This window comes from Vitis riparia, chromosome 13 (genome assembly GCF_004353265.1).
Source record: "Vitis riparia cultivar Riparia Gloire de Montpellier isolate 1030 chromosome 13, EGFV_Vit.rip_1.0, whole genome shotgun sequence".
NCBI classification, from domain to species: domain Eukaryota; kingdom Viridiplantae; phylum Streptophyta; class Magnoliopsida; order Vitales; family Vitaceae; genus Vitis; species Vitis riparia.
In genome coordinates this window covers 28,430,012-28,452,309 of record NC_048443.1, presented here as the reverse complement: position 1 = coordinate 28,452,309, position 22,298 = coordinate 28,430,012, and the positions used below count along the sequence as shown (strand labels likewise).

Genomic DNA, 22,298 nt, shown 5'->3' with positions numbered 1-22,298 from the left:
TACATTTGACAATTTTTTTGGATAGAAAATATTTTTTTTAAAAAAAAATAAAGTGATTATTAGGAAAGTATTTTAATTAGTTTATTTATTTTAAGAAATAATTGTAGAAATATAGATAACAATTAAAAATAAAGTTTTATGAATAAAAATTATTTTTTAGATATATTTAAAAGCATAAAAAAAATCACCCAAAAAATCTTGCATTTCTAAACCTACTTTTATTCTCTAAAACTATTTTTTGAGATTATTTTCAAATTAGTCCCCTAAGTCCTTAAGACTTCCATGGATATTCAATATTCAAGTTTGATACTCAACCCATCTATTTTTAATGAATATAATTAGATTTCTAGACAAAAATGATCAGGTTTGTTAGGATTCGAAGGGTTCAAATCTCATCATATTCATTCTATTTTTGAATTCTTTTCGAAGGCCTTAAGGCTTGGGCCGGGTCAGCCCATGCCTAACCCTAGAAAGATGCGGGGCCAGGTCAAGCATCAGCCTAAACTTTTTTGGGTGAGCCTGGACCGAGTCACTGACAGACCTAACCTACACGCCTAGGCCTATCCCTATACTTTCGATGGAATTTCAACCTTTTGGGAGCATTGCGGTTGTGTGAAGTCTAATCACTAAACCAAGTCTTGTTAGATTTCCATTGATAAACATACTTATATTCGTTAACAACATTAATCAAGAAAAGCACCTCTAATATGAATGAGAGAAAGAGAAGGATTGCAGAGGATTGAGTTCCAAATTTCTCATTATCCAGTAGCCCTTAGTAATTAGTATTCAAAATGATAGAGAGAACAGAAATATCTGACCCTAATATTATAGTCCTAATTACATTAAAAAACAAGAGTGGGAACTCTACTAATCTTGAATAATATTTATACCCCAAGAAGAGAGGAGCAGCCTCCTCATTCTTTTTTGTTTTTCTACTGATGTCCTAAGCTAATGCTATCCGGGCCAAAAACTTTCGCCTCTGGTGCAAAAAGGAGAGGCGCTTAAAAGAAAACTATGAAGTTGAGGTTCTCATGCTCACCTTGATTACATCTTTGCTCCTCTTGAGATGAGAATGTCCCCGTAAGGCTCGTTTTGTTCAACTTCTACGAAACCACGAGTTGCAAGAACTGCACATAAAGCATCCAGTTATCATTGTTGCTAATCAGTTGGAAGTTGTTAGAAGAAGAGATCTTATTGTAAAGTTTGAAAAATGCTACTACGGTTAAACAAGTATATATGGGTGGATACCACAAGTCTGATAGAAGAGTTGAGCAGCTCTTGGTCTGTCCATTCCGGAAGCAAGCTGGTCCAGGGATTCTCTTTGGGGCGCTCCGGGTGTGTCAAAATGTGTCTTCAGATGCCTTCAAGAAGTAGCATTTAGTCAATTACTTAATTCAATTGAATGATATTTTTGAACTCAGGAATTCAACGTATCCCAAAAGAAAATATTACATTCGGATTGAATCCGTGATCTTTTCAATTGGGGGAGGGATGATAGGATTTTGAGTCTGTGTTGGCCCCGTTTCCACCAATAGTTCTGGAAAACAAAAGGCAATCGATCAAACACTGATAATGGACAAGCAAATTAAACTAGCCTGGTAGGAGGAGAGAATTGGAGTACTTACCATGCTCAGATAGTTTTGACAACTTGAAATTTGGATCAGTATGGTTAAATGGATGCTCCTCATCCACTGGTTCAAGGCTACTCCCACTGTGTCTAGACCAAGAATAAGGCCTTTTTTTGTTGATTCTGTAACAAGCACTGATGCATAGTAAATTTTTTACTATATGAAGCATAAAATGTAACTGATTCACATGCCAAGAACTATGGGTTGTTTCTCAATCTCCAAAAGAAAATTTTCAATGCATTTTTTTTCTTCACTTTGAATAGATTTGATGATATATGTACTAACCTTCCTGAATTTACTTCAGAAGTAAGAGACGGGGAACCATGTCCAGATGCTGAGCCAGGGAAGGATCTTACTTCATTTACAGTGGCTCCACCTGAAGCAAAAACTAAGTTATTGAAGGTTTTGATTGTTATCAAATGAAACCTCAAGGTTTCACTCCAGCATACCAGAATTCCCAGGTGTGAAGACAGCCTCAGCTGTCCTTGTATTATCGTTCATAAGCTTAGTTCTTAGTGAGGTCATGAGGATTTCAAATTGTGATTCATTGTTGTCATGATTTGTGCCTCTTTGCTTCTCTATGGAAACTCCCAGTGATGGGGAACCAACTCCACTGAGAAAATCTTCAAAAGGCTTCATATTCAAACAATTAATGAGACAGACTAATATGTTTTTTCCTTTAAGATATTAAACTAAAAGGTTTAGCTGAGTAGCTTACAAATCCTGCAGGGCCTTGATGATGAACTCTGTGTGATGGTGATGATGATGAGGGTTCTGGTGGCTGCGGCGGGGTGTTCCTTCCTACACACAGCACAGAATGTATTGGTTCATCTAAATCCTATGCAAAACAGATAATCTCAAAAAACAGTGATTAATTCTCACCAGAAGGCGAATCATGGGGGAGTTGGATACTTCTCATCCATAGCTCTAGAAGAGGTGCTGGATATTGGATTTCTCCAGTTCCACTTGTTAATATTCCATCAATAAGCGTTGAAGGCGGCAGCTCCATAAGGTTGGCTATCTTTACTTTAGGCATAAGGTTCTGCAGAATGTATTATGAAATAATAGATAATTGTTTTCTTAAAAACATAAATAAATATCTTACTTTTCTTACAATTTTGAAACTTTTCCATGGTTCAAAGTAATATCCAGCTATTAAAAAACTTGGACAAGAATTAACATATAGAAAGGATAAACTGAAACATACCTTTCTCCTTTTTCCTCTTCTTGCAACAATATTCGAAGGATCCTGAAGCCATGACTGGTATAGATTACCAGGAATGATGATTTGTTCATCATCCATGACAAAGGCTGCTGGCCTTCTGCCTCTCTTTCTTATTATCCCTTGTCTCGGTTGATCCTGCTCAGACTGTTATGTTCCATCCATATATTCTATGTTGGTTAGTGTAATTTTATACAGTTTTCCTCTGTTTTGTGCACATGAAGTTACAATAGTTACAGATGATTGACTTGCTCTACCTGATTAACTTCCTTGTGCTCATCAGGTTGCTGATTAACCTGGTTTTCTGGATGCAGGTCTGGGATTTCATCAGCAGGATCACCTAAAGGCATGTGTACTTAGTTCAATAATTTTGTATATTAACTCACATTTCTTTATAAGATACACTACAAAGTTGCACATGGCCAAACATCAATATTGGTTTTTGACACCATTTCTAGATTTGCAATTTTTTTTCCAATTTATTAATTAAAAATATACAAATGCTTTATCTCTTCTTATATTTTACTTCCAAAATTTTTTGCTTAGCAGCTAATAAAACCTAAGTGTTGGGCTTGTGGAAGACTGGGAGATACAATCTAAAACGTTCTTGCCATGATTTTCTTTCTCCAAGATATATAGATTTTTCTTTTCCTGAATTTTATTTCCATTGGATTATACGGTTTTAAGGCATCATCAATGATATTCAATACTCATGCTTTAGCAATTAAGTTGTACCTTAAGGGTTAGTACAAGGTACTCTTATACTTAACTTTTCAAGTTAAAAATGCCAGCTTAAGGGTAATCCCCGTGTTCAGAATCTAAAATGCTTGTTTTTGCCTTCCTTTCCCTTTTGGTTCTGCAAGATCTAAATATTTCACTTTTCCCCAAAGGGGATATCCATACCTGTTGCTTTAGTCCAGTACACCTATATCCCCTTCTAGTTTTTAACTTTAACCAGTCAACATATTATCATGTCGTTGAGTCATTATCTATTCTAATGATACATATTCTAACTCTTAGGATGCATTTAGGAATGAGAATAGGATTAAGAATGGAAGTGAAAGAGATGAATCAAAATTTTGACAAGACTGGATTTTTGTTTCAACGAGAATGAATTTTTGAATGGGAAATGGAATGAGTTTCTCATTCTTATTCCCTGTTCCAACATTCTAAACATGCCCTAGTGGTCCAGGCTTTCCTAGATAACAAATCAATCTGGAGATATGTGCAGACAAACAATTCTTCAACTTTGCAGAGCTTGTAAGTGTTAAAAACATTTTTGTTGCTAACCTTTTTGATGCTCATTTTGATGGGATGGAGATGGTATAAGAGTACTTGGGATTTGTTCTGCTAGAGTGAAGTTCAACTGGATCTCCCCATCTTCCTCGAACCTACATACCCAACAATCCACAAACAGTAACATAGCTTAAGAAACCTAATCATCAAAATTCTGATTCTACCTCCAACAATAACTCAAGATGTGTAATAAACTTCTACTCAGAATCTACATAAATCTGAATATACAAGAAAACTGTAGCAAACTTGAAAGTTGCATCATGGTTAAGATTACCTTTCATCACGATTATTGAGATTAGTATCAGCCTGATACGAATTAAAAGGTTCCCATAAAGTGATATTATCAGCGTCAGCTGAAAGAAACAGTAGCACATTACATGCTTATAATACTTCCAAAAGTAAGTTGGTAATTAAAAGAATGCACAAACTGAATCATGCAAACCTGTACTAATTCACAACTAGAGAGCAAGTAAAAAGTGAATAAAAAACCTTGATGGTTGTCTTGCAATACATCTTCTCCTGTGTTTCCAGTAATGTAGGTTTCATCCACGTTGTCCAGACACTGTCAAAGTATAAAAGTATTAACTCACATTTGAGAATGATCCACGGCCGTTCACACCCAAACAGATGGGATCCAACGGCAAGGTAGAGCCTATCCTCATATAACAATTTTTAACAAAAAAATGCCAGAGTGACTCAAATGCCCCTAACGGGCTTCGTAAAATTAGAAGATGTGAAAAGATTAAGAGAGGCATTCTGGTCCATGCAAATATTACCACGCAAATGTAGGCGCCTTGTGGTTGAAGCCCCATGGCGGTGGTGGCTGTGTTGGAGAAGTTGAGGAACCGCTCAATCTCTGGAGCGTCTCCTTCATTATCAGGCAGCGTAACGGCTTCATATCTACAAAATAAAATAAAATAAAATCAAATCAAATCAAAGCAGCGTAAATTGGCATTCCTACCCTTTCCACTGAGGAAGAAGAAGAAGATAGAAGCTATGACTCACTTGGCTTGAGATTTTCGCTTTGGGAGGTCTGTGGAATGTGAACCTGCTCCTGCTTTTACTTTCCAAGCTTCGTTCAGTTCCACCTGAAGATATCCGATCTCCAAACAATGCATCAACTATATAATAACACTATTTATAAAAGTGAAATTGAAAGTAGGAGAAACAGAGGGGATCGAGAGTGGTTTGTGGTTGATGAAGAGTTGATGTAAGTGTAACTACCATAAGGCGCGTAATATCATCTGATAACAAGAGCAGAGTAGCAAAAACGACGATCAGATGCAGTGATTTGGACTGTAATTAAGATTTTGAACAGGAAAACAGAAGAAAATTAATGAATGAAAAAATAATGAAAGGAATCAAAGCTTGCCATAGAGGAGCTTCACTTTTCGCTCGTAGATGATCACTACTCCACCTGAGTACAACGGAGAAAGAACCTCAACTGTTACTGGAACGAAGAAAACAGAGTTTAAAATGAATGGAAATTCTCAAACATTGGTTGCTTACCCATGAGAATTCCCGAGAGCCTCAGAGCCATCGGAACCGACGGATTCAAAATCTCTTCGCTACAAAATAAAACGAAAAAACTAATTCAATATAATCAAAACTGGAAGTAAGTAGACAAGAAAGTATAGAAATCCAAGAAGAAACATCCACCAGATTTTAATGATGTTGAGCTTGTCAAGCTTTCTCCGGTTCATCTTCGCATGCATCGTCGCTGCCATCCTTCATATCATCACAGAGAGATTTACACATACCAGTCACATTTCATGTCCATTGTACATTACAATACCAATTAACAACAGAGCTGATAAGAATTCATGCATATCCACAAGCATTAAAGTCCAACAACATGAGTCGACATTCAAAAGCAGAATTCACAGAAACAAAACAACACAGTACAAAAGTAAAAGATAAAAAGCAACTCGCCATATCTGCCCAAGAGCAGCTTTCCGAGCAAGAAGCTGGTGAGAGTAGAACATTTTGGCCCAAACACTTCAATTAAAATTCCAAACTCTTCGTTAATCGCTTAGAAGAAGAAGAAGAAGAAAGGAAGTGAAACGAGAGATCACACGGAAAACGAGAGCTGAGAGTGGTGTGTCTTCACCCTCCGCAACTGAATACAACAGTGTAAGAAATGCCGCTCAATTATAGAGTCACCAGTCGAATCATGCTACCTACCACGCTACTAGCACCGATGAGCTCCACGTGTCCAGAGAAGATTAAATATGGAAAATCATATGATACTTGAATACTCTCTTTTTGTTTCATTTGAGGCGGGTGATTCAGCGACTAGGTAGAGCGTATCACACGCATTATACTCGCTTTTCCATTGGTTAGTCACTGGATGTGGTCCCCAGAGAATCACGTGTTCAATAGAGGTAGGGAATATATGATTCATCATCAGTTTCTAGCCCAACTTTCCGAGTTTCGTCTCTGTGATTCCTCTCTGTGTAGTGGTGATGGAGAATCGGAGACTGGTGGAGGTGTCGGACCACGAAGTTCGAATCGACTTCGCACTGGGCTGCAAATGCCGAGCCAACGTCCGCCTCACTTCTCTCAGTGCCAACACTCCCATTGCCTTCAAGGTTCAAACCTCTTCGCCTCAGAAGTTTCTAGTGAGCCCACCCACTGGTCTTATTCCTCCTTTGTCCTCCGCTGCCTTTCAAGTCATCCTCAAGCCCCAATCGCAGCCTCCGGCGATGTTCCCTCGCTCGCCGACGGACCGTTTCCTCATCAAAACCGCGCTCGCTCCGGAGTTCTCTACCCAGTCGACTCAACCGGATTCCATCAACTCGTGGTTCGCCTCCAGGCCGACGCAGGACCTGAAGCTTAAGGTGGTGTTCGTTGGGCCATTCCTTCTCCGGCATGCCGTCGCGGCTGGGGATGTAGACGCCGCGAGGAACTTGATCAAGCGGCAGAAGTCGGTGGTGGCGGAGATGCTGCCAAGGGAAGCCGAGTCGCTGCTCGGAGTCGCTTCCAAGTCTAACGAGATGGTCGAGTTGCTGGTCGAAGCAGGGTTGAAGAGCGAGGCACGTGCGAAGATTGATAAGATGAGTTTGGAAGAGGAGACCAGGTGGGCGTCGAAGGGGTGGACGGGGATTCACGTGGCTGCAGCGTTTGATCGGACGGAGGAGCTCGCGAGTCTGGTGAAGTTGGTGGGATCTGGGCCGTTGGATTTCAGGGATAACGAGGGGAGGACGGCGCTGCACCTGGCAGTAAGCAAAGGAAATATCCAGTGTGCGAGGACGTTGGTGGAGGCGGGTGCGGACAAGGACGCCAAGAGTAAGGACGGTAGAACGGCGCTGTACAGAGCAGCCTCAAATGGTGACCGTCCGATGGCGGAGATGCTGATACAGATGGGTGCGGACCCCACTATCACCGCTGGCCATCGTGACCGCTCACCTCTTGATATTGCTCGCGATAAGGGACACGTAAGCACTAAACCTCAATTTCTTGTCTTACGTCTTGTTTGGCATAATTTTGTTTTTCACTTAATGGGAAAGTGAAAGTAAAAAATTAGACTACAATTTTTAAATACATTGTGTAAGAGGGAATACTTCTTAAGAGTTGTTTTTGTCTTTGAATTTCCAGTATATAAAGTTAAACCGTTATCAGAGTGGAGGCCCACCTAGAGAAATAGTCAATTCTCTGATGTGTCAGATTGATTTCTCTCTCTCTAGTTGGAATAGGGCACGGACATGAACGTCAATAGTAAATGTGATTAGAGCCTAGAAGAGTTTACAAGAATTCGTATTAACGTTGATTATTGTTACTCATTTTTGCATGGACATGCAGAAAGAGATTGTGGAGATCCTGGAGCAAGGGGAGACGGTACTAACCACAGCAAGACGGGGAGAGCTCAAGTCTCTGGAGCTCTTACTGCAGAGAGGCGCAAGCATCAACTACCGCGATCAGTATGGGTTGACAGCTCTTCATGTGGCCGCAATCAAAGGGCACAAGGATGTCGCCCTGCTGCTCATCGGGTCCGGGTTAGGCTTGGAGTGCCAGGACAGTGAAGGCCACGCGCCGCTGCATTTGGCAGTGGAGGGCGGCAGCATGGAGACAGTGGAGGTGTTGGTAGATGAAGGAGCCAATATCAATGCCAGGAGCAAGAGGGGTGCAACCCCTCTCTACATGGCTAATGCCTTGGGGTACCATGACATCGCTCAGTTTCTTGTAAACAGAGGAGCCTCCTCCTCTTCCCTTCCTCCATCATCTTCACCTTACCATTTATGATATCAGTATGCATCAAAACGTTACAAGCCCTCTTTTTCAAATTCAATTATTTCCTTAATTTATATAGAAATTTAACTGAAAAAAAAAAATGCCTTTTTCTTTGAAGACTTGTTTGCTAAAAACGCAGCGGAGGGGTTGGTGTTGAATTTTGGGGAGGAATGGTAATTCTTACAACCTAAGGCAGGACTTTACCTAACCGATTGTGATGGTTTTTTTTTTTTTAATTTCCTTTTTTCTTCATCACGCTTCCTTCTCTTTTGGGATCTTCAAGTACTGTAAACAGAATCTGCTTTTGGGAGACTAAAGACAGGGAGAAGAGAGATCCAAGTGAAGCTTCTCTTCTCAAGAAAAAGAAGAAAGAATTACCTTGTGATGAAACGCTTTTTGTGTAGAAGACCAATAATCCAAGTGGCAGAAGCTCATCCCATTTGGTGTGCAGGTGTCAATTCTCCGTGAAATGCTTTTGCTTTTCTGGGAAAACTGCTGGGATTCAATCAGTTTATATTGTTATGATCTTTTCCTTGTTCCCACCGTCTCATCACTCAGAATGAAAATCTCTTTCATCTTCTTCTTCTTCTTTTACGTTTTGTTCTTCAATGGTGCTTCTGCAACTCCTCGTCTCCCAGACCACTTCACCAAATCAAGGTCACAGTCAACACTCCAACGACCCTCAGGCCAGGAGTTTTTCGAGCTGAGGCAACCTCTGCCGACCGATCATCTGACCCCAGCATGCACGGTTTCAATTCTCGACCACGACTTCGCCAATACCATTGGTTCGCCCCCGGTGTCCGTACCGTACAAGCCTCCGCGCCATTGTCATGCCCCGTGGTCACGTGTAGTCCTGGAGGTGCACGCAGATTGCAAAGGCGAGCAGTATGATCGCATCGCCGCCGTGTGGCTTGGCGGCGTGGAGATTCTGCGGACCAGCACGGCGGAGCCGGACGAGGCTGGAATCTTCTGGAACGTTCAGAAGGACGTCACCAGGTACTCCTCGCTCCTCAAGCTGTCGAACCAGGACCTCACGATGATGCTCGAGAACATCGTTGACGACATCTTCACCGGCGTGTACCATGTCCAGGTGTCACTTCTCTATTACAAGGACAAAGGCGTTACGGCTCCAGCGGATAAGAATTTGGGAAGAGAATTAGGGTTTGGATTCGGGAGTCCGTGGATTGCTCCTACACGAGTTGTTGGGGAAGCTCCATTGAGTCTCTATGAACCACCGGCCGACTTGATCGTTCCGATCTCCAACAACGGGGACCGCGGTTTCTGGTTTCGAATCAACGGCGAATCGGATGTGCGAACCAAGAGAGTTCAAATTCCGCGCAACACTCGCAGGGCGGTTATGGAGCTCTACGTGTCGTTTCATGGAAATGATGAGTTCTGGTACTCGAATCCGCCAAATTCTTATATCAGGAACAACAATTTAACCACAGATCGAGGCAATGGAGCGTTCCGTGAGGTTTACGTGACTGTCGACGGCAATTTTGTGGGCTCAGAGGTTCCTTACCCGGTGATATTCACAGGCGGAATCAATCCATTGTTTTGGGAACCGGTTGTGGCGATTGGGGCCTTTGATCTTCCCTCTTACGACTTCGAATTGACTCCATTTCTGGGGCTTCTGCTTGATGGAAACACCCACAATTTCGGAATTGGGGTGTCGTACAGTATCCCATTTTGGCTGGTGGATGCTAATCTGCACCTGTGGTTGGATCATCAGTCTGAAGCAGTTCAGGCGAAGCTTGTCAGCCAGAAAAGCCCTGCACTGACTCTCACGAGCAGCCAGAAATTCAAGAGACTGGATGGAACATTCGAGCTAGAGGGAAGTAGAAAGGGTCGCTACGTGGGATGGGTGAAATCGAGTGAAGGGAACCTAACCACAATAGTATCACGAAAATTGAAGTTCAGGAACGCTATCCAATTCCGAAGAGACGGAAACCACAAGACTGTTGAACAGAAAATCAAGTCGAAAACACAAGTGAAAGTGTTGACAGAAACCCGGATTCTGCTCAGTCGCCCATTCATCAAATGGCGTTACCCCCTCAAAATCATCACCTCGACCAGACCGGGATCAGGGCAGGGCACAAACTTGATCACCACCAATGTGACGGAGTCGTTGGGGAAAAGATTCGCCAATGGCAACAGCTCCATCTTTGTTTACAATAGCCAAGTTTGCGGGGGATACATGGAGGTGAAGGATCACTCAGTTGTCTCGGGAGTTTCAGACACTACTCAGAGTTTCAGGGTCAGGGATGGCTCCCGGTGCTTCTCCCGGGTTGTTGCATCAACCAATGGCAAGCTCTTGAGCGATAGCTCATCTACTTCTTGCGCAAGTTCTGTGTAGTTTCTTTCCCTCTTGTCCTCTCTCCTCTAATGTAATTGTGTATTTCTGTAACGTATGAAACTACTCCTTCTGCATGTGTACCCTAACAAAACTCCAAAAAATGGGTATGTTCCTTTGTTTGATGTGAATATGGGGTTCGGTGTTTTTTGTAAGGTAGCTTTATGAAGCTTCCGCTTGTGTATGTTTGTGTGAATACGTTTTCTATTTTGTAATGATGTAGTTTAGGTCTCTGAGTTGCACCTTACACTAGTTTGGTGACTTAGATCAGCGGCGGCAAATGGATGAAGGTGTAAGAAATAGAATTGGAATTTACAAGTCGTGTTTGAGAATAGAATTGAATCATAATACCTTAAATAAATCAATCAATCAAAATTTATGAAAGAAAATTTAATTTTTATAATAATAAATTTTTTATTCTTATTCTTATTTTTAAAAAATAATTCAAACATGTTAACTAATGAGAAAGAATAAAACTAATTTCTCATTCTCTAATTACTCCATTTAGTGTGTACCAGGGTTTTAGGGTGAGAAGGGTAGCTCAGTTGGTCCGACATTGGGTTTGCTCCCCAATGATCACCAGTTCGATCCCCTCAAGGCTATTGGAGGTTTATCCGATCGTTAACTTCAGGACCCATGAAATTAATCAAGGTGCACGTAAGCTGGTACGGACATCCACAGTTATAAAAAAAAATTAAAAATGGGATAGAAATATCTCCATACATCCGATCTATGTGGTTCTCTTGGAGTAGGAGGCAAGTTTTATGGGTTGGTTAATTTGTTGTGTAATTTATTTGCTTTAGGAATTGGCTTTTCTTTGTTAGGATGTCTGCTGAAAATTTTGGCCGGATGAAGTTGATGTTTTGCATAGGAGAATGAGTTCTGCTCATCGTTTCTCAGGCTTAAAAAGTACGGGATTGGGATGGCAACATGGCAAGTAACTGTTTGCAACTTGCTTCATGGTATCTAGATTAGAAAATGAGAATTTTTACTATTCCCTATCTACATGTAAAATTAGTATATTTATAATGTATTTAAGAACCTTAAATTTTATTCAAATCCTATTACATAAATGTACTTTTTTTTTAAGTATCTATAAAAAAGAACATCATCAATCATATTATGTATTTTCAAATCCCCTTACTTCACTTTTATGTCTTGATTTTATAATCTATGTTTAGAGTTCAACATACAAATTTGACGATCCAAATGTCTTGTTCTGCATGTAGAACTTAATATTCATTTTTACCCATTTCCCAAAAATAATTTTTAAAAAATGAATCTATTTTTTATAAAAGATTATTTGAAAAGTTATTGTGCAAATCTTCATTGGATCTCCAAAAATTCCTAAGCCAAATATTAAATCTCTCGCTCTAATTAAAACGCACCCTTTTAAAGACGGTCAGGAGTGAGCTCCAAGGCTAGGCTCTACCAATGGTAAATATTCTTGTCATTGCTATTACACATTGTCCAGACCCCAATTAAAACCATGACATGAATTTATTTCTTGCCTCTCTCTCTATCTCTCTCTTTCTTCTTTTTTTTCTTTTTTTCTTTTTTTTTTGCAACAAAACTAAAAGAAAAAATATTATCTTAACGTTCGTTCAACTTGAATAGGTCATCATGATGTAGGACGCCAGAAATCTTTCTTACCGACTAGAAACTGTCCTTGATAAAGGGTTGTGGACCAGTGGAGAGAGTGCAAGACCGGACTGAGCTTGTCAATGATCTCGATGGTGTCTTGAACCAAAAGCCATCCACCTGGTCTCAGTATGCGATCCATCTCCACAGCTACATCTATAATATCACATCTGAAATACAAAAGAAAAAAAGCACAATCTCTGGTCATTCCAACACGAAAAAATCCTCAGCAAAAGGTCATGCAAAGTTAGAAGATTACATATGATGGTTATAGTACCTCTGTGTAAGATTCCCGAGGAGGAAACTGGAATGCAGTAGATCGTAAGTCCGTGGGTAGGTGTTAGAAGATTCACACCAGTCATGGTAGGTTCCTATCAACCCTCTGTCAAAAATAACAGACAAGGTGTCTGGTACGTGAATGGGGACGACGTTCATTACCCAGACTGGCTGATCGATGAGTGCTGCTGCAAATCTGTGAAGAACAGGAACTCAGTATATCATCGCATGTTTTCATGAAGCCTATATTATACTGGAAATTTTTGTAGAAAAATCTGAAGACAAACACATCAATCTATTTTAATTAACTTTAAAATTTCTTACCCTCCATAACCAGCATTCATATCCATTACGTTCCGTATGCTTGACCAGTTTACAGCTAGACCGTCCAAGTAAACATCTGAGACAAGGGCAGACCAATGTTTGGTGTCCTCATAAAACATTTGTTCAGCATCTGGTTCAGTTGGCAGACTTAAAGGTTTGCTGCTAAGCCTCTGGGGCCACGAGACAGGCCAATTCTGTGAGTTGCCCATGCTATCTGCTGGGAGTTGGGGAATACAACCGTCAAGAGGCACGTACCTAAAATACAAAAATGGATGACATTAGAGGCAGCAGCTATAATAACAACAATTTGGGAATAAGAAGGCTACAGGTTCCTGAAGAGTACCATGAAATGTTTTTCTTATCTTTTATATCACACATTGGTGGATTATTTTCTTTGCGTTTCTCATAGCAGGAAGATGAGACAGGCTTCTGATATATTACAAGCCCAATTCCATTTAAATCCACAGTCTTGGCCACAACCTTCCAGCAAATAGATTTTGTCACATTAACCATAGCTGCAAGAAATAAGGAGCGTGAACTTCCACCTTAGATTGCAGGACCTAAATCCCAATCTAGCTTTAGGGCACAAGTTGGACTGGAAGATTTGCTAATGAAATTAAAACTAAATATACAACTGAGGGCACTGAGCTGGATGATGCAATCCATAAATGGATCACAATGGTGAAGAGTGTGTCAATTAAAAAATTATTGAGGAAAAAACAAGGATGTTAGATCACATACCATTCCAGACACTCTGATCTCTTTCATCATTACGATACACAGGTGTAGCAGACCATACAAAATACCCTCCAGGTCTGAGGATCCTATTGAGCTCCATTAATGGTCGTCCACCTAGAATATCCAACCAAAAGGATTTGAGAAAGGTTGCAGAATGGCTCCATAATAGCTGACAGAAGCGAAGATTATTGACAAATTAAATGAAGTAATTCAACTAAGCACAAGAAAAGACTGCAAAGTACCATTTGCATCCCAATGAACCCTGCAGCGAGCACAGTGAATCAAATCATATACATTATCTGGATATGTCAGTTTTTGGGTTCCAATGACTGCAAGAGTAGCAGGAATTCCTCGCTCCAGAGCAAACTGTATCTGAGCTTCATGTTCATCCTTTGGGGCAAATGACATGGTAATTACATCTTTGTCCAGCAAATAGCCTCCAAAGCTAGCAACACCACAACCAACATCTAGAATAACTCTGATCTTCTTCCCCCATTTAATAATTGGTAGTGTCTGGTGAAAGACAAGGAAGACAAAGTCAGCATAAAATAGTGTACAATCATATATGTACATGTGTGTGTATGCATGTAATTCTGATCTATATCAAAATGTACCAATGAAAGGTGCTCAAATAGTGTACTGAGCAGCCAATTACAAAGGAAAATAAATGAGAAAAAAAACAAAGAGATAAGTTTCTCACAATAAAAAGTTTATTGAACTAATATTCAATTGCAAGTTCAAGCAACCACTCAGGAGTCAGGGCCAACTAATGAAAATGAAGTTTCAAATTCTACCAAAGCCAAGAGTAAGGAAGTGATACTCAACATCGAGATTGGTCAACCCCAAAATATTATGAGGTATAACATGCAATTGTTTCTCAGTAAGATACTACAAATATTAAAAATTGTGCATTTACAATGATATTACCATGACTTCTCGGTGGATTACAGTTCTTGAATGCATAAAGGGATCCAATAAACAAATTCTTTGTTAATGTTTTATAGCCCAGATTCCCAGCCCCACCTCCCAACAGAAAAAGGGCTTGCTCCCCATGCAATCATTATTATGCTTTTATGTTGAATGAGCAAAATCACTGAAACAAAATCCAGTTAATATTTTTTACTACCTTGTTTATCTTACTCTACAGTCACAATGTTGCAAAAATTAGTCAGTGGAGGCCCCAAACAGACACGACTGCAGAAAATATTAGCATTAGCCCTATCTCTTGGCTCATTACAAGAAACCCATAAATAATTAGCTGATATCAAGTTAATATCACAGTGACATAGGAGCAATTCCATAGTTTGCATACTGTAATCACAGCACAACCTGTCATGAAACTCCAACACAAATTGTTACATACTGTTCATTTATTAGCCAAATTGCATCCTATGTTATGCTGTAATTCCAAACTACATAACAGATGACTCTTAGGACCATTTGGGAGTGATTTTGGTAAAAATGTTTTTAGCCTCAAGTTCTGTTTTCAGTAGCACTTCAAAAAAAAAGGTCTTTGCAGAGAATCAGTAAGTACTTTAATAAAAATAAATAAATAAATAAAAGGTGTTAAAAACATTTGCCCAATGCTAATTCAAGAATCACTTAAAGTGATTTTCTAAATTTTAAAAATAATTTTTAAATTATATTAAATGCTTAATGTTTCTGAGGAAAATACTTCCAAGCATTAGGAAGACTTCCAACCCTCCCAAATTAAACCCAAAACAGTCTCTTAGTTTGCTATTTTTGCCATGTCAGGCACCAAAGTTGTGCCTGTGTCCAAGATGACCTCACTTTACATCAAAAAAAAATTGTGTGCCTGTCTAAGACAAGGTGTCTCTGTCATGGATGACAAACATGGAATCCATGACTGTGCTTAACAACAATGTCTATCTCTTTTTCACATAGTTATCAAGGAGACCACATTGAGCACCAACAACAGCAGGATCACTCCTTTTTTAGACACATTAAATAACTGTATATTTTTTGGTTCAGAGATTCAGGCACGAAGATGTGAAGAATTTATACTCTCCAATAAGGAAAACTATGGAATCATGTAAGTTCTTTTCTCTCATTCCTTCTTAGTTTTATTGTGTACTAGGTACTCTTGACTGGAGCAATTGTAAACATGGCTGGCTGCCAAGCATGAAGGCATGTTTTGAGTCTTGACAGCAGTAACTTCATGCAAAAACTACAGAAGTTAGGAACATATCAAACTTAATTCTTTTAACTTCTAAAACAATTAAAAGGAGAGGGGGATAAAAATAAATAAATAAATAAAAGAATGATGAGTTTCTGCAATATGATTTTAACTTTCACTTAAATAAGAGATGAAAGTCAGCAATGTATGCATGCAAAAAATAAAAAGAATGATCAGTTTCTTTATGATTCCACTTCCACTTATTCTGAGATGAAATTCAGCATCAAATGCATGCAAAGGTTACATATGGAATACATACTGCTTTATTCTCAAAAGATAATGGCAGTAAGTTAAGCGGGGGAATCCATGTACTACCTTCTCTATGAAATCAATGTAGTTAGTAACTCCTTCCTTGAATTGAGTACCACCACCAGGAAAAACAAGGTAATCGCCAGATTTACGCACCCAATTTTGGTCTTTCTTGTATTCAACCAGCATAGGATGGGGAACATTGTCAAACCAAATCTGGAGTAAGAAAAGAAAAAAATTGTAAAATCAGATTACTAATATTTCACAAGCAATTTAAGTAGCATAGAATTATGTCAACATGGTAAAGCTTTCTCGAAATAAATTCAGCATCCAGTTCAGCCAAAAAGAAAATAAGTATTCACTAACTTCATGGAACAGGGATTATCAAACTTTTTTCCTTCACATGCACAGAGAGTAATTTAAGAAGCTTAGTCAATTGCTTCAAAGATGAGCATACATGGAATTGATGACCAAACGTTCAAAACAAAAATTAAAACAATGCTACATTTATATTCCCCAAAATAAAAATTAAATGCTACACCATTTAAATGACATCTGAAATTCAAAAGAGAAGTAATTATATTTCCCAAAATCATCAAAATGAATTTTCTAGTACAAAAAAATTCAATTTGCTACCATATCAGAATGACACTAACCTACACTAAAAGATTGCCAATGATCAATTTCAATATAGCCTAACAATAAATTCGGTTCTTTCAGATGATGCACGAGTTTGATTGTAGAGAAAATTAAAAGAGAAGTAATTATGTTCCCTAAAATCACCGTAATGAATTTTTGAGTAAATAAAATTCAGTTTATACCAGATCAAAGCTACACTATACTACACTAAAGGACTATTAATGGTCAATTTTGTTTATGTCTAACAATAAACTTGGTTTTTTTGAATGGTGGAATAACACACGGTTGATTGCAAAGAAGTTTATGTCAATTACTACAAAGATGAGCAAAGGAATTGGTGACCAAAAGTTCAAAATAAAATAAAATTAAGAACATGCTACATTTATATAAGACATCATTTAAATGACATCCTATCATTTATACTTAGCTTCAAACATAAAATGCCAATAGCTAATCAATCTGTGAAACACATGCTGTAAAAGTATATAGGCGGCCTTAATTAGAGCTTCAAGAGAAATAAAAGGAAAAAAAAAATTATGAAAATAAACCAATTGTCTCAATTCCTACATATAGGAAGGAATCCATTTTCACTTAGAAGCATGATCCCAACATGGTTTACTCCTATTTCTTAAAACATAGCTCACATGATAGGAAATAGAATACCATAAACATATTATTAGTCAATCTGCAAGGTTAGCATACTGCACATGGGGGTTAATCACACCTGGGTTCAGGTCCTTCCCTTCCCCATGCTAGCTTCTGTTCTGTGTGGTTCTTGACTTATCGGGTTTTTCTATTCATAGTAATCTATCAAAAAATTTTGCAGGATTTGATCCCGGATGAGCCAAGTTTTTCTTGAAATTTGGTCCTCAATTTGCCAAAAATTATTGTCTATTTTCGTCCTGCACTGAACTTGTTTCAGAAATTCTACGTGAAAACACTTCTATATAATTATATGAAATTATTCCCCATAAGCCTAGGAATCAATCATGTCTTGCCAGTTTTGGGTTCATTCTATCCATATATAGATCCACAAAAACAAACACAAATAAAAATAAATAAATAAATAAAAACTAAAAACAAAAACAAAGAAACAAATCAATTGATAAAAACCCTATGACCATGCCCAAAAAGTACTGAATTTGGTTGCATAGATTTCCACTCAATAGTAGCAGAAATGCTTTCAAATTCCACTATATTATTTAAAGAAAAACAAATACCCTGCATTTCCTAATTCAACTTCTAACTACATTTACAAGAGTCCATGTTTTTTTTTTTTTTTTACAACAAGCAAATTAATATTTCAAGATCTAAAGTGAACCATTTTACAAATTATGAGAGCATGAGATGATAATTCAATTTCTTCCTGTATTAGTAAGAGTCCAGGTTCTTCTTGAATTACCTCAATCAAAAAAGCACAATAATTTTGACTTAGCAACTCAAAAAACAAAACAATCTTAAACAACCAATTAAAGAACACCAGATCAAATCTTACCAAAGTACCATATCAATCTCACCATATCCCTACTCTTTGGCCATGGAATTGGGACTCTGTACCCTGGGGGAAGCCGAACCAAACAACGCGGACTTGGCTCCGGACAATGCCGCTCTCTATGTTCCATATGCCTCCGAGACCTCAATGCCTTTATCGCCTTCATGTTATCGAGACACGGAATGTAATCAACCGCAGCTGGACCCTTACAGAGTTCCCAATTCAACTCCGCAACAGCTGAATCATCATTTGCGTTCAGCGAAACCACGTCGTCTTGAACCATGCCCGTGCTAGGCCCCGTGATCGGAGAGCTGGAAACCTCCCGGGACCGAGGAGGCTGCGGCGGCGACGACGACGACGACGAAACTGACCGTAGCCTTTGGAGATCGGAAATGGAGAAGTAGGAATACTGGTTGTTGGTCAAGAGAAGGAAGCCGACGCAGATGAACAAGAGCGACAGCGTGAAAATGAAGGGGTATTTTCGTTCCTTAAATATGGTTCCAACAGAAATCGCCATTCTCTTAGAAGATTCAGAAGCTCAGGAGAGAGACAGAGGAATGAAATCGAATCTGAGGAGGTGGGAGAGAGATTTACGGAGGCATGGTGAATAGTTGTAGATGAGGAGAGCAATTGACGCGAGAGAGTAGATGGAAATGGATTTAGACAGTGATAAATTCCAAAGACTCAGAATCTGATTAATGAATTGCAGTAAATTTCAACGAAAATGAAATGTGGAATGGAAATTATTATTTTAAATAACAATCGGAGCGGAGAAAAGAGACTGTTTCGCTAGTTTGATCTTAAAATAAATTATTGTTTTTACTGTTCAAAAAGTTTTTTTTTTTTGTTTTTTTTGCCACTTATGTATGAAGAAGCAGGCTCTGTCGGTGCATGCTTCAAGCAGTAGCCCATGGTTATCACGCCAATTACAAAGGCTATCCATGGTTAATTTAATCCATATTCATTACGAATAAAACATTTTGGTGTCTTAGGACATTTCTTCAACCCATTTTGCCCATTTCGCTATTTTCTAATTCCTACACGTCATTATCCTGATGAAATTGTGAGCTTAAGAATTCAATTTTACAAATACATGGGACGTATCAATAAAAATTTGAACATAAATTATGATAGAAATTAATCCCGAAACTCATAAAAATAATAAGAAAATATGATAAATAAATAGATAATATATATATATATATATATTAAAATGAAGAAAAGTATGTTTAATAATGATTTTATGAAGTGTTTTTGTCTTTTTAATACTTAAGAGATAAAAAATTTAAATATTAAAAATTTTAAAAACACCTCCTAAAATCACAATCAAACACGAAAATCTCTAAAACATGACAAAAAAAGCAATAACATGCATATTAAAATTGTTGCGTAAAACTTTAAAACACAAAAATATTTATGAAAATTAAATATATATATATATTAAAATGGATTAAAACTTATAAAAATATTGGTAAAAACTCTTAAACTTATATAAACATAATATATGTATATTGGAATTGTTTTATTAAAAATTTGATATAAAAATAATATAATTTAGGTTAAAAAATGATGAAATCCCCAAGTTGGAAATCTAACAATTCCCATGTTTTTTCTTCAAAAGTAACCAATTTTTAAAATAAATATCATTTTTTGTTTTCAAGTATTTACATATAAGTTTTAAAAGAAATCGTTATTTTTACAAGGAAATAATAAGTGTCAAAAAATGATGAGAGATTAAATTTAAAAAATTGGATTTTATGAGATCCTTTTAATCAAATAATCCTATTCAATATCAATATACATAATTTAAGAATTTAAAAATATTTTTAATATTAAAATTATAATCTATGTAATATTCAAAATATAAAAGAGATTACGAGTCTTAATACCCTCCTTCCTCTTTCAAATTTTTCACATAGTTGATTCCCCCTAAAATATGATGATATTGTGCAAAAATTTCATTCAAATGTTGAAAATTTCATGATAATATAGCTATAAATATTATCATGTCGCCATACTTAAAAGTTAAAAATAAATAAATAAAATATTATTATTAAGAAAATATTTCTAAAAGTATTATAGTTTTTATTTTTATTGATCTAAAACATAACTCATTTTCATATCTTAAGAATTCAAGCTCCTCCATGAGAAAAACACAGCAATTTTGACTTGGATAGCTGAAAAACCAAACGATCTTGAAGCTTGCAAAAATTAAACAACAACCAACAAATGAAAATCAGATGAAATCTTACAGAATTACCGTATCAATCTCACATGATCCCTGCTCTTTACAGAATTGACACTCTGTAACCTGCTCGAAGTGGAACCAAACACCGCACACTCAATCTCGAGCAATGCCACTCGTGACTCACCTTATGCTTCCACGAAGTCAAATTCTTTATCGCTGCCAAGTTATTGAGGTTTGATATTGCTCATGTTGTTGGAGTTTTCAGCAGGTTCCTTTCTAATCTTAGAAAAGAACATTGGGCTATAGTGAAAATGGATTCTCAGGTATCTGAGGGGTACTTCTAAGACATGTTTATATTTTGAAACTAACAAATTTGTGCTTGTAAGATACACAAATACAGATATGGCTGGGGATGTTGATTCCAGAAAGTGTACTTTTGGTTATTTGATCACTTTTTCAAGGGAAACAATGTCATGGCAATCAAAGTTGCAAAAATGTGTTGCTTTGTCGACCATAGAGACTAAAGATATTGTTATCACTGAAGCTAGCAAGGAGTTACTATGGATGAAGAAATTCCTATGATAATTGGGTCTATAGCAAGAAAGGTATCTACTCTATTGTGATAGTTAAAGTGTTATTCATCTCAATAAGAATCCAACTTTTCACTCTAGATCCAAGCATATCGATGCGAGATATCATTGGATTTGTAATGCACTAGAGATGAAATTGTTTTGCCATGAGAAAATTCATACTGATGAGAATGGATCAAATATGATGACAAAACCAATACAAGCTACAATTCTGTAGAAAACAAACGGCCTTGGTAGAGCCCCTCACATAGTCGAGAGGGGGAGATTTGTTGGGCTCCCTCATATGTGAGAGAGTGGGCCCCATATGCTTGGGAACCAATTCAATTACATTAAAAAAAAAAAAAAGATCGGGAAAAGAAAAAAACAAAGAGGAGAGAAGAGATAAAAAAAAAAAACGCATCTATCCAGATTTCATCAATAAGCCGATCTCGCTTCATATGTGATCCGATCGAGTTGAAATTTGGAAGAGAGGTTTAAAACCTGAGTAGCTACAATCTGAACGGTGGAGATCAGATTTTGGGCTCGGGAACTAGTGTTACTACCTGTGAATAGTAACGACGTTTTTTGGGTATACTTTCTCTAATTTTTCTTTGTTTCTTTGGTCAACAGAGATTGTATAATCCAATGCTATATGTGCTCTTGATTTATTTGGAAGCCTCTAGAGATTATTCTAGAAAAAACAAGTATAACTCATTATTATTGATAGTGGAAGTTTGAACTGGACTAGGTCCCATGGTTTTTTCCATCATATTAGGGGGTTTTCCACGTAAAAATTTTGGTGTCTGATTTATTTTTCTATTGCATGAGTTTATTTATTTATTGTTACTAGTTGTTATTGCCTATTTAATTTTGCATAAAGAAAAGGTAGAAAATTTTTTGTGTTTATTGGAATATTGTGAATTCACTGCCTGTAATTGACCGCACCACAAAGCTCCCACTTCACCTCCGCAGCAGTTGAATTACCATTTCTTTTCACGGAAACGACGTCGTCCTGTGCTGAGGCAGTGCTAGGGCCACTCACCGGAGATTTGAATGCCGCCGGCGACCTCGTCCGCCCCACCAACCACAGGTTATGGAGATCGAACGAGGACAAGTAGGAGTACTTCTTGTTGCTTAGAACGATGAAGATTGCGAAGCAAATGAAGATGAGTAAGAGTTGGAAAAGAAACGGAGGTCTTCGTCCTCTGGAGATGCTTTCAACAGAATTCTGCATTTTCGTATAAGATTGTGATTGG

General features: G+C 37.9%; 4 protein-coding genes across 7 annotated transcripts; 2 read left to right on the top strand and 2 right to left on the bottom strand.

The window, feature by feature from the left end:
- Window positions 1-768: 768 nt before the first annotated feature.
- LOC117928073 (sister chromatid cohesion 1 protein 1) lies at window positions 769-8,841 on the bottom strand. 4 transcript variants are annotated; one of them, XM_034847866.1, is made up of 20 exons: window positions 8,755-8,841; window positions 5,806-5,874; window positions 5,656-5,714; window positions 5,535-5,563; window positions 5,371-5,442; window positions 5,152-5,234; window positions 4,923-5,046; window positions 4,636-4,708; window positions 4,421-4,499; window positions 4,141-4,241; window positions 3,108-3,190; window positions 2,836-2,997; window positions 2,511-2,670; window positions 2,347-2,429; window positions 2,078-2,261; window positions 1,914-2,004; window positions 1,626-1,750; window positions 1,453-1,537; window positions 1,249-1,361; window positions 769-1,127 (listed from the first exon to the last, which is right to left on the bottom strand). In XM_034847866.1, the coding sequence occupies exons 2-20, from the start codon at window positions 5,871-5,873 to the stop codon at window positions 1,045-1,047; spliced, it is 1,857 nt and encodes a 618-aa protein (XP_034703757.1). In that variant the 5' UTR covers window position 5,874; window positions 8,755-8,841; the 3' UTR covers window positions 769-1,044. The 4 variants fall into 4 exon arrangements, with proteins under 4 accessions (XP_034703757.1, XP_034703756.1, XP_034703755.1 ...); XM_034847865.1 differs by lacking the exon at window positions 8,755-8,841 and adding an exon at window positions 6,079-6,470 and having other exon boundaries at window positions 5,371-5,390; window positions 5,519-5,563; XM_034847864.1 differs by lacking the exon at window positions 8,755-8,841 and adding an exon at window positions 6,079-6,470.
- Window positions 6,516-8,434, top strand: LOC117928074 (serine/threonine-protein phosphatase 6 regulatory ankyrin repeat subunit A-like). The gene is made up of 2 exons (XM_034847869.1): window positions 6,516-7,583; window positions 7,948-8,434. The coding sequence occupies exons 1-2, from the start codon at window positions 6,612-6,614 to the stop codon at window positions 8,386-8,388; spliced, it is 1,413 nt and encodes a 470-aa protein (XP_034703760.1). The 5' UTR covers window positions 6,516-6,611; the 3' UTR covers window positions 8,389-8,434.
- Window positions 8,842-8,845: 4 nt separating the features above from the next.
- Window positions 8,846-10,732, top strand: LOC117928506 (peptide-N4-(N-acetyl-beta-glucosaminyl)asparagine amidase A). The gene has a single exon (XM_034848381.1). It carries the CDS (start codon window positions 8,846-8,848, stop codon window positions 10,730-10,732), a length of 1,887 nt encoding a protein of 628 aa, XP_034704272.1.
- A 1,406-nt stretch (window positions 10,733-12,138) lies between these two features.
- LOC117929356 (probable methyltransferase PMT23) lies at window positions 12,139-19,021 on the bottom strand. Its single transcript, XM_034849644.1, has 8 exons — window positions 18,311-19,021; window positions 16,221-16,370; window positions 13,951-14,221; window positions 13,712-13,822; window positions 13,314-13,485; window positions 12,971-13,225; window positions 12,648-12,842; window positions 12,139-12,540 (listed from the first exon to the last, which is right to left on the bottom strand). Exons 1-8 carry the CDS (start codon window positions 18,800-18,802, stop codon window positions 12,351-12,353), a joined length of 1,836 nt encoding a protein of 611 aa, XP_034705535.1. The 5' UTR covers window positions 18,803-19,021; the 3' UTR covers window positions 12,139-12,350.
- Between the last annotated feature and the right edge of the window lie 3,277 nt (window positions 19,022-22,298).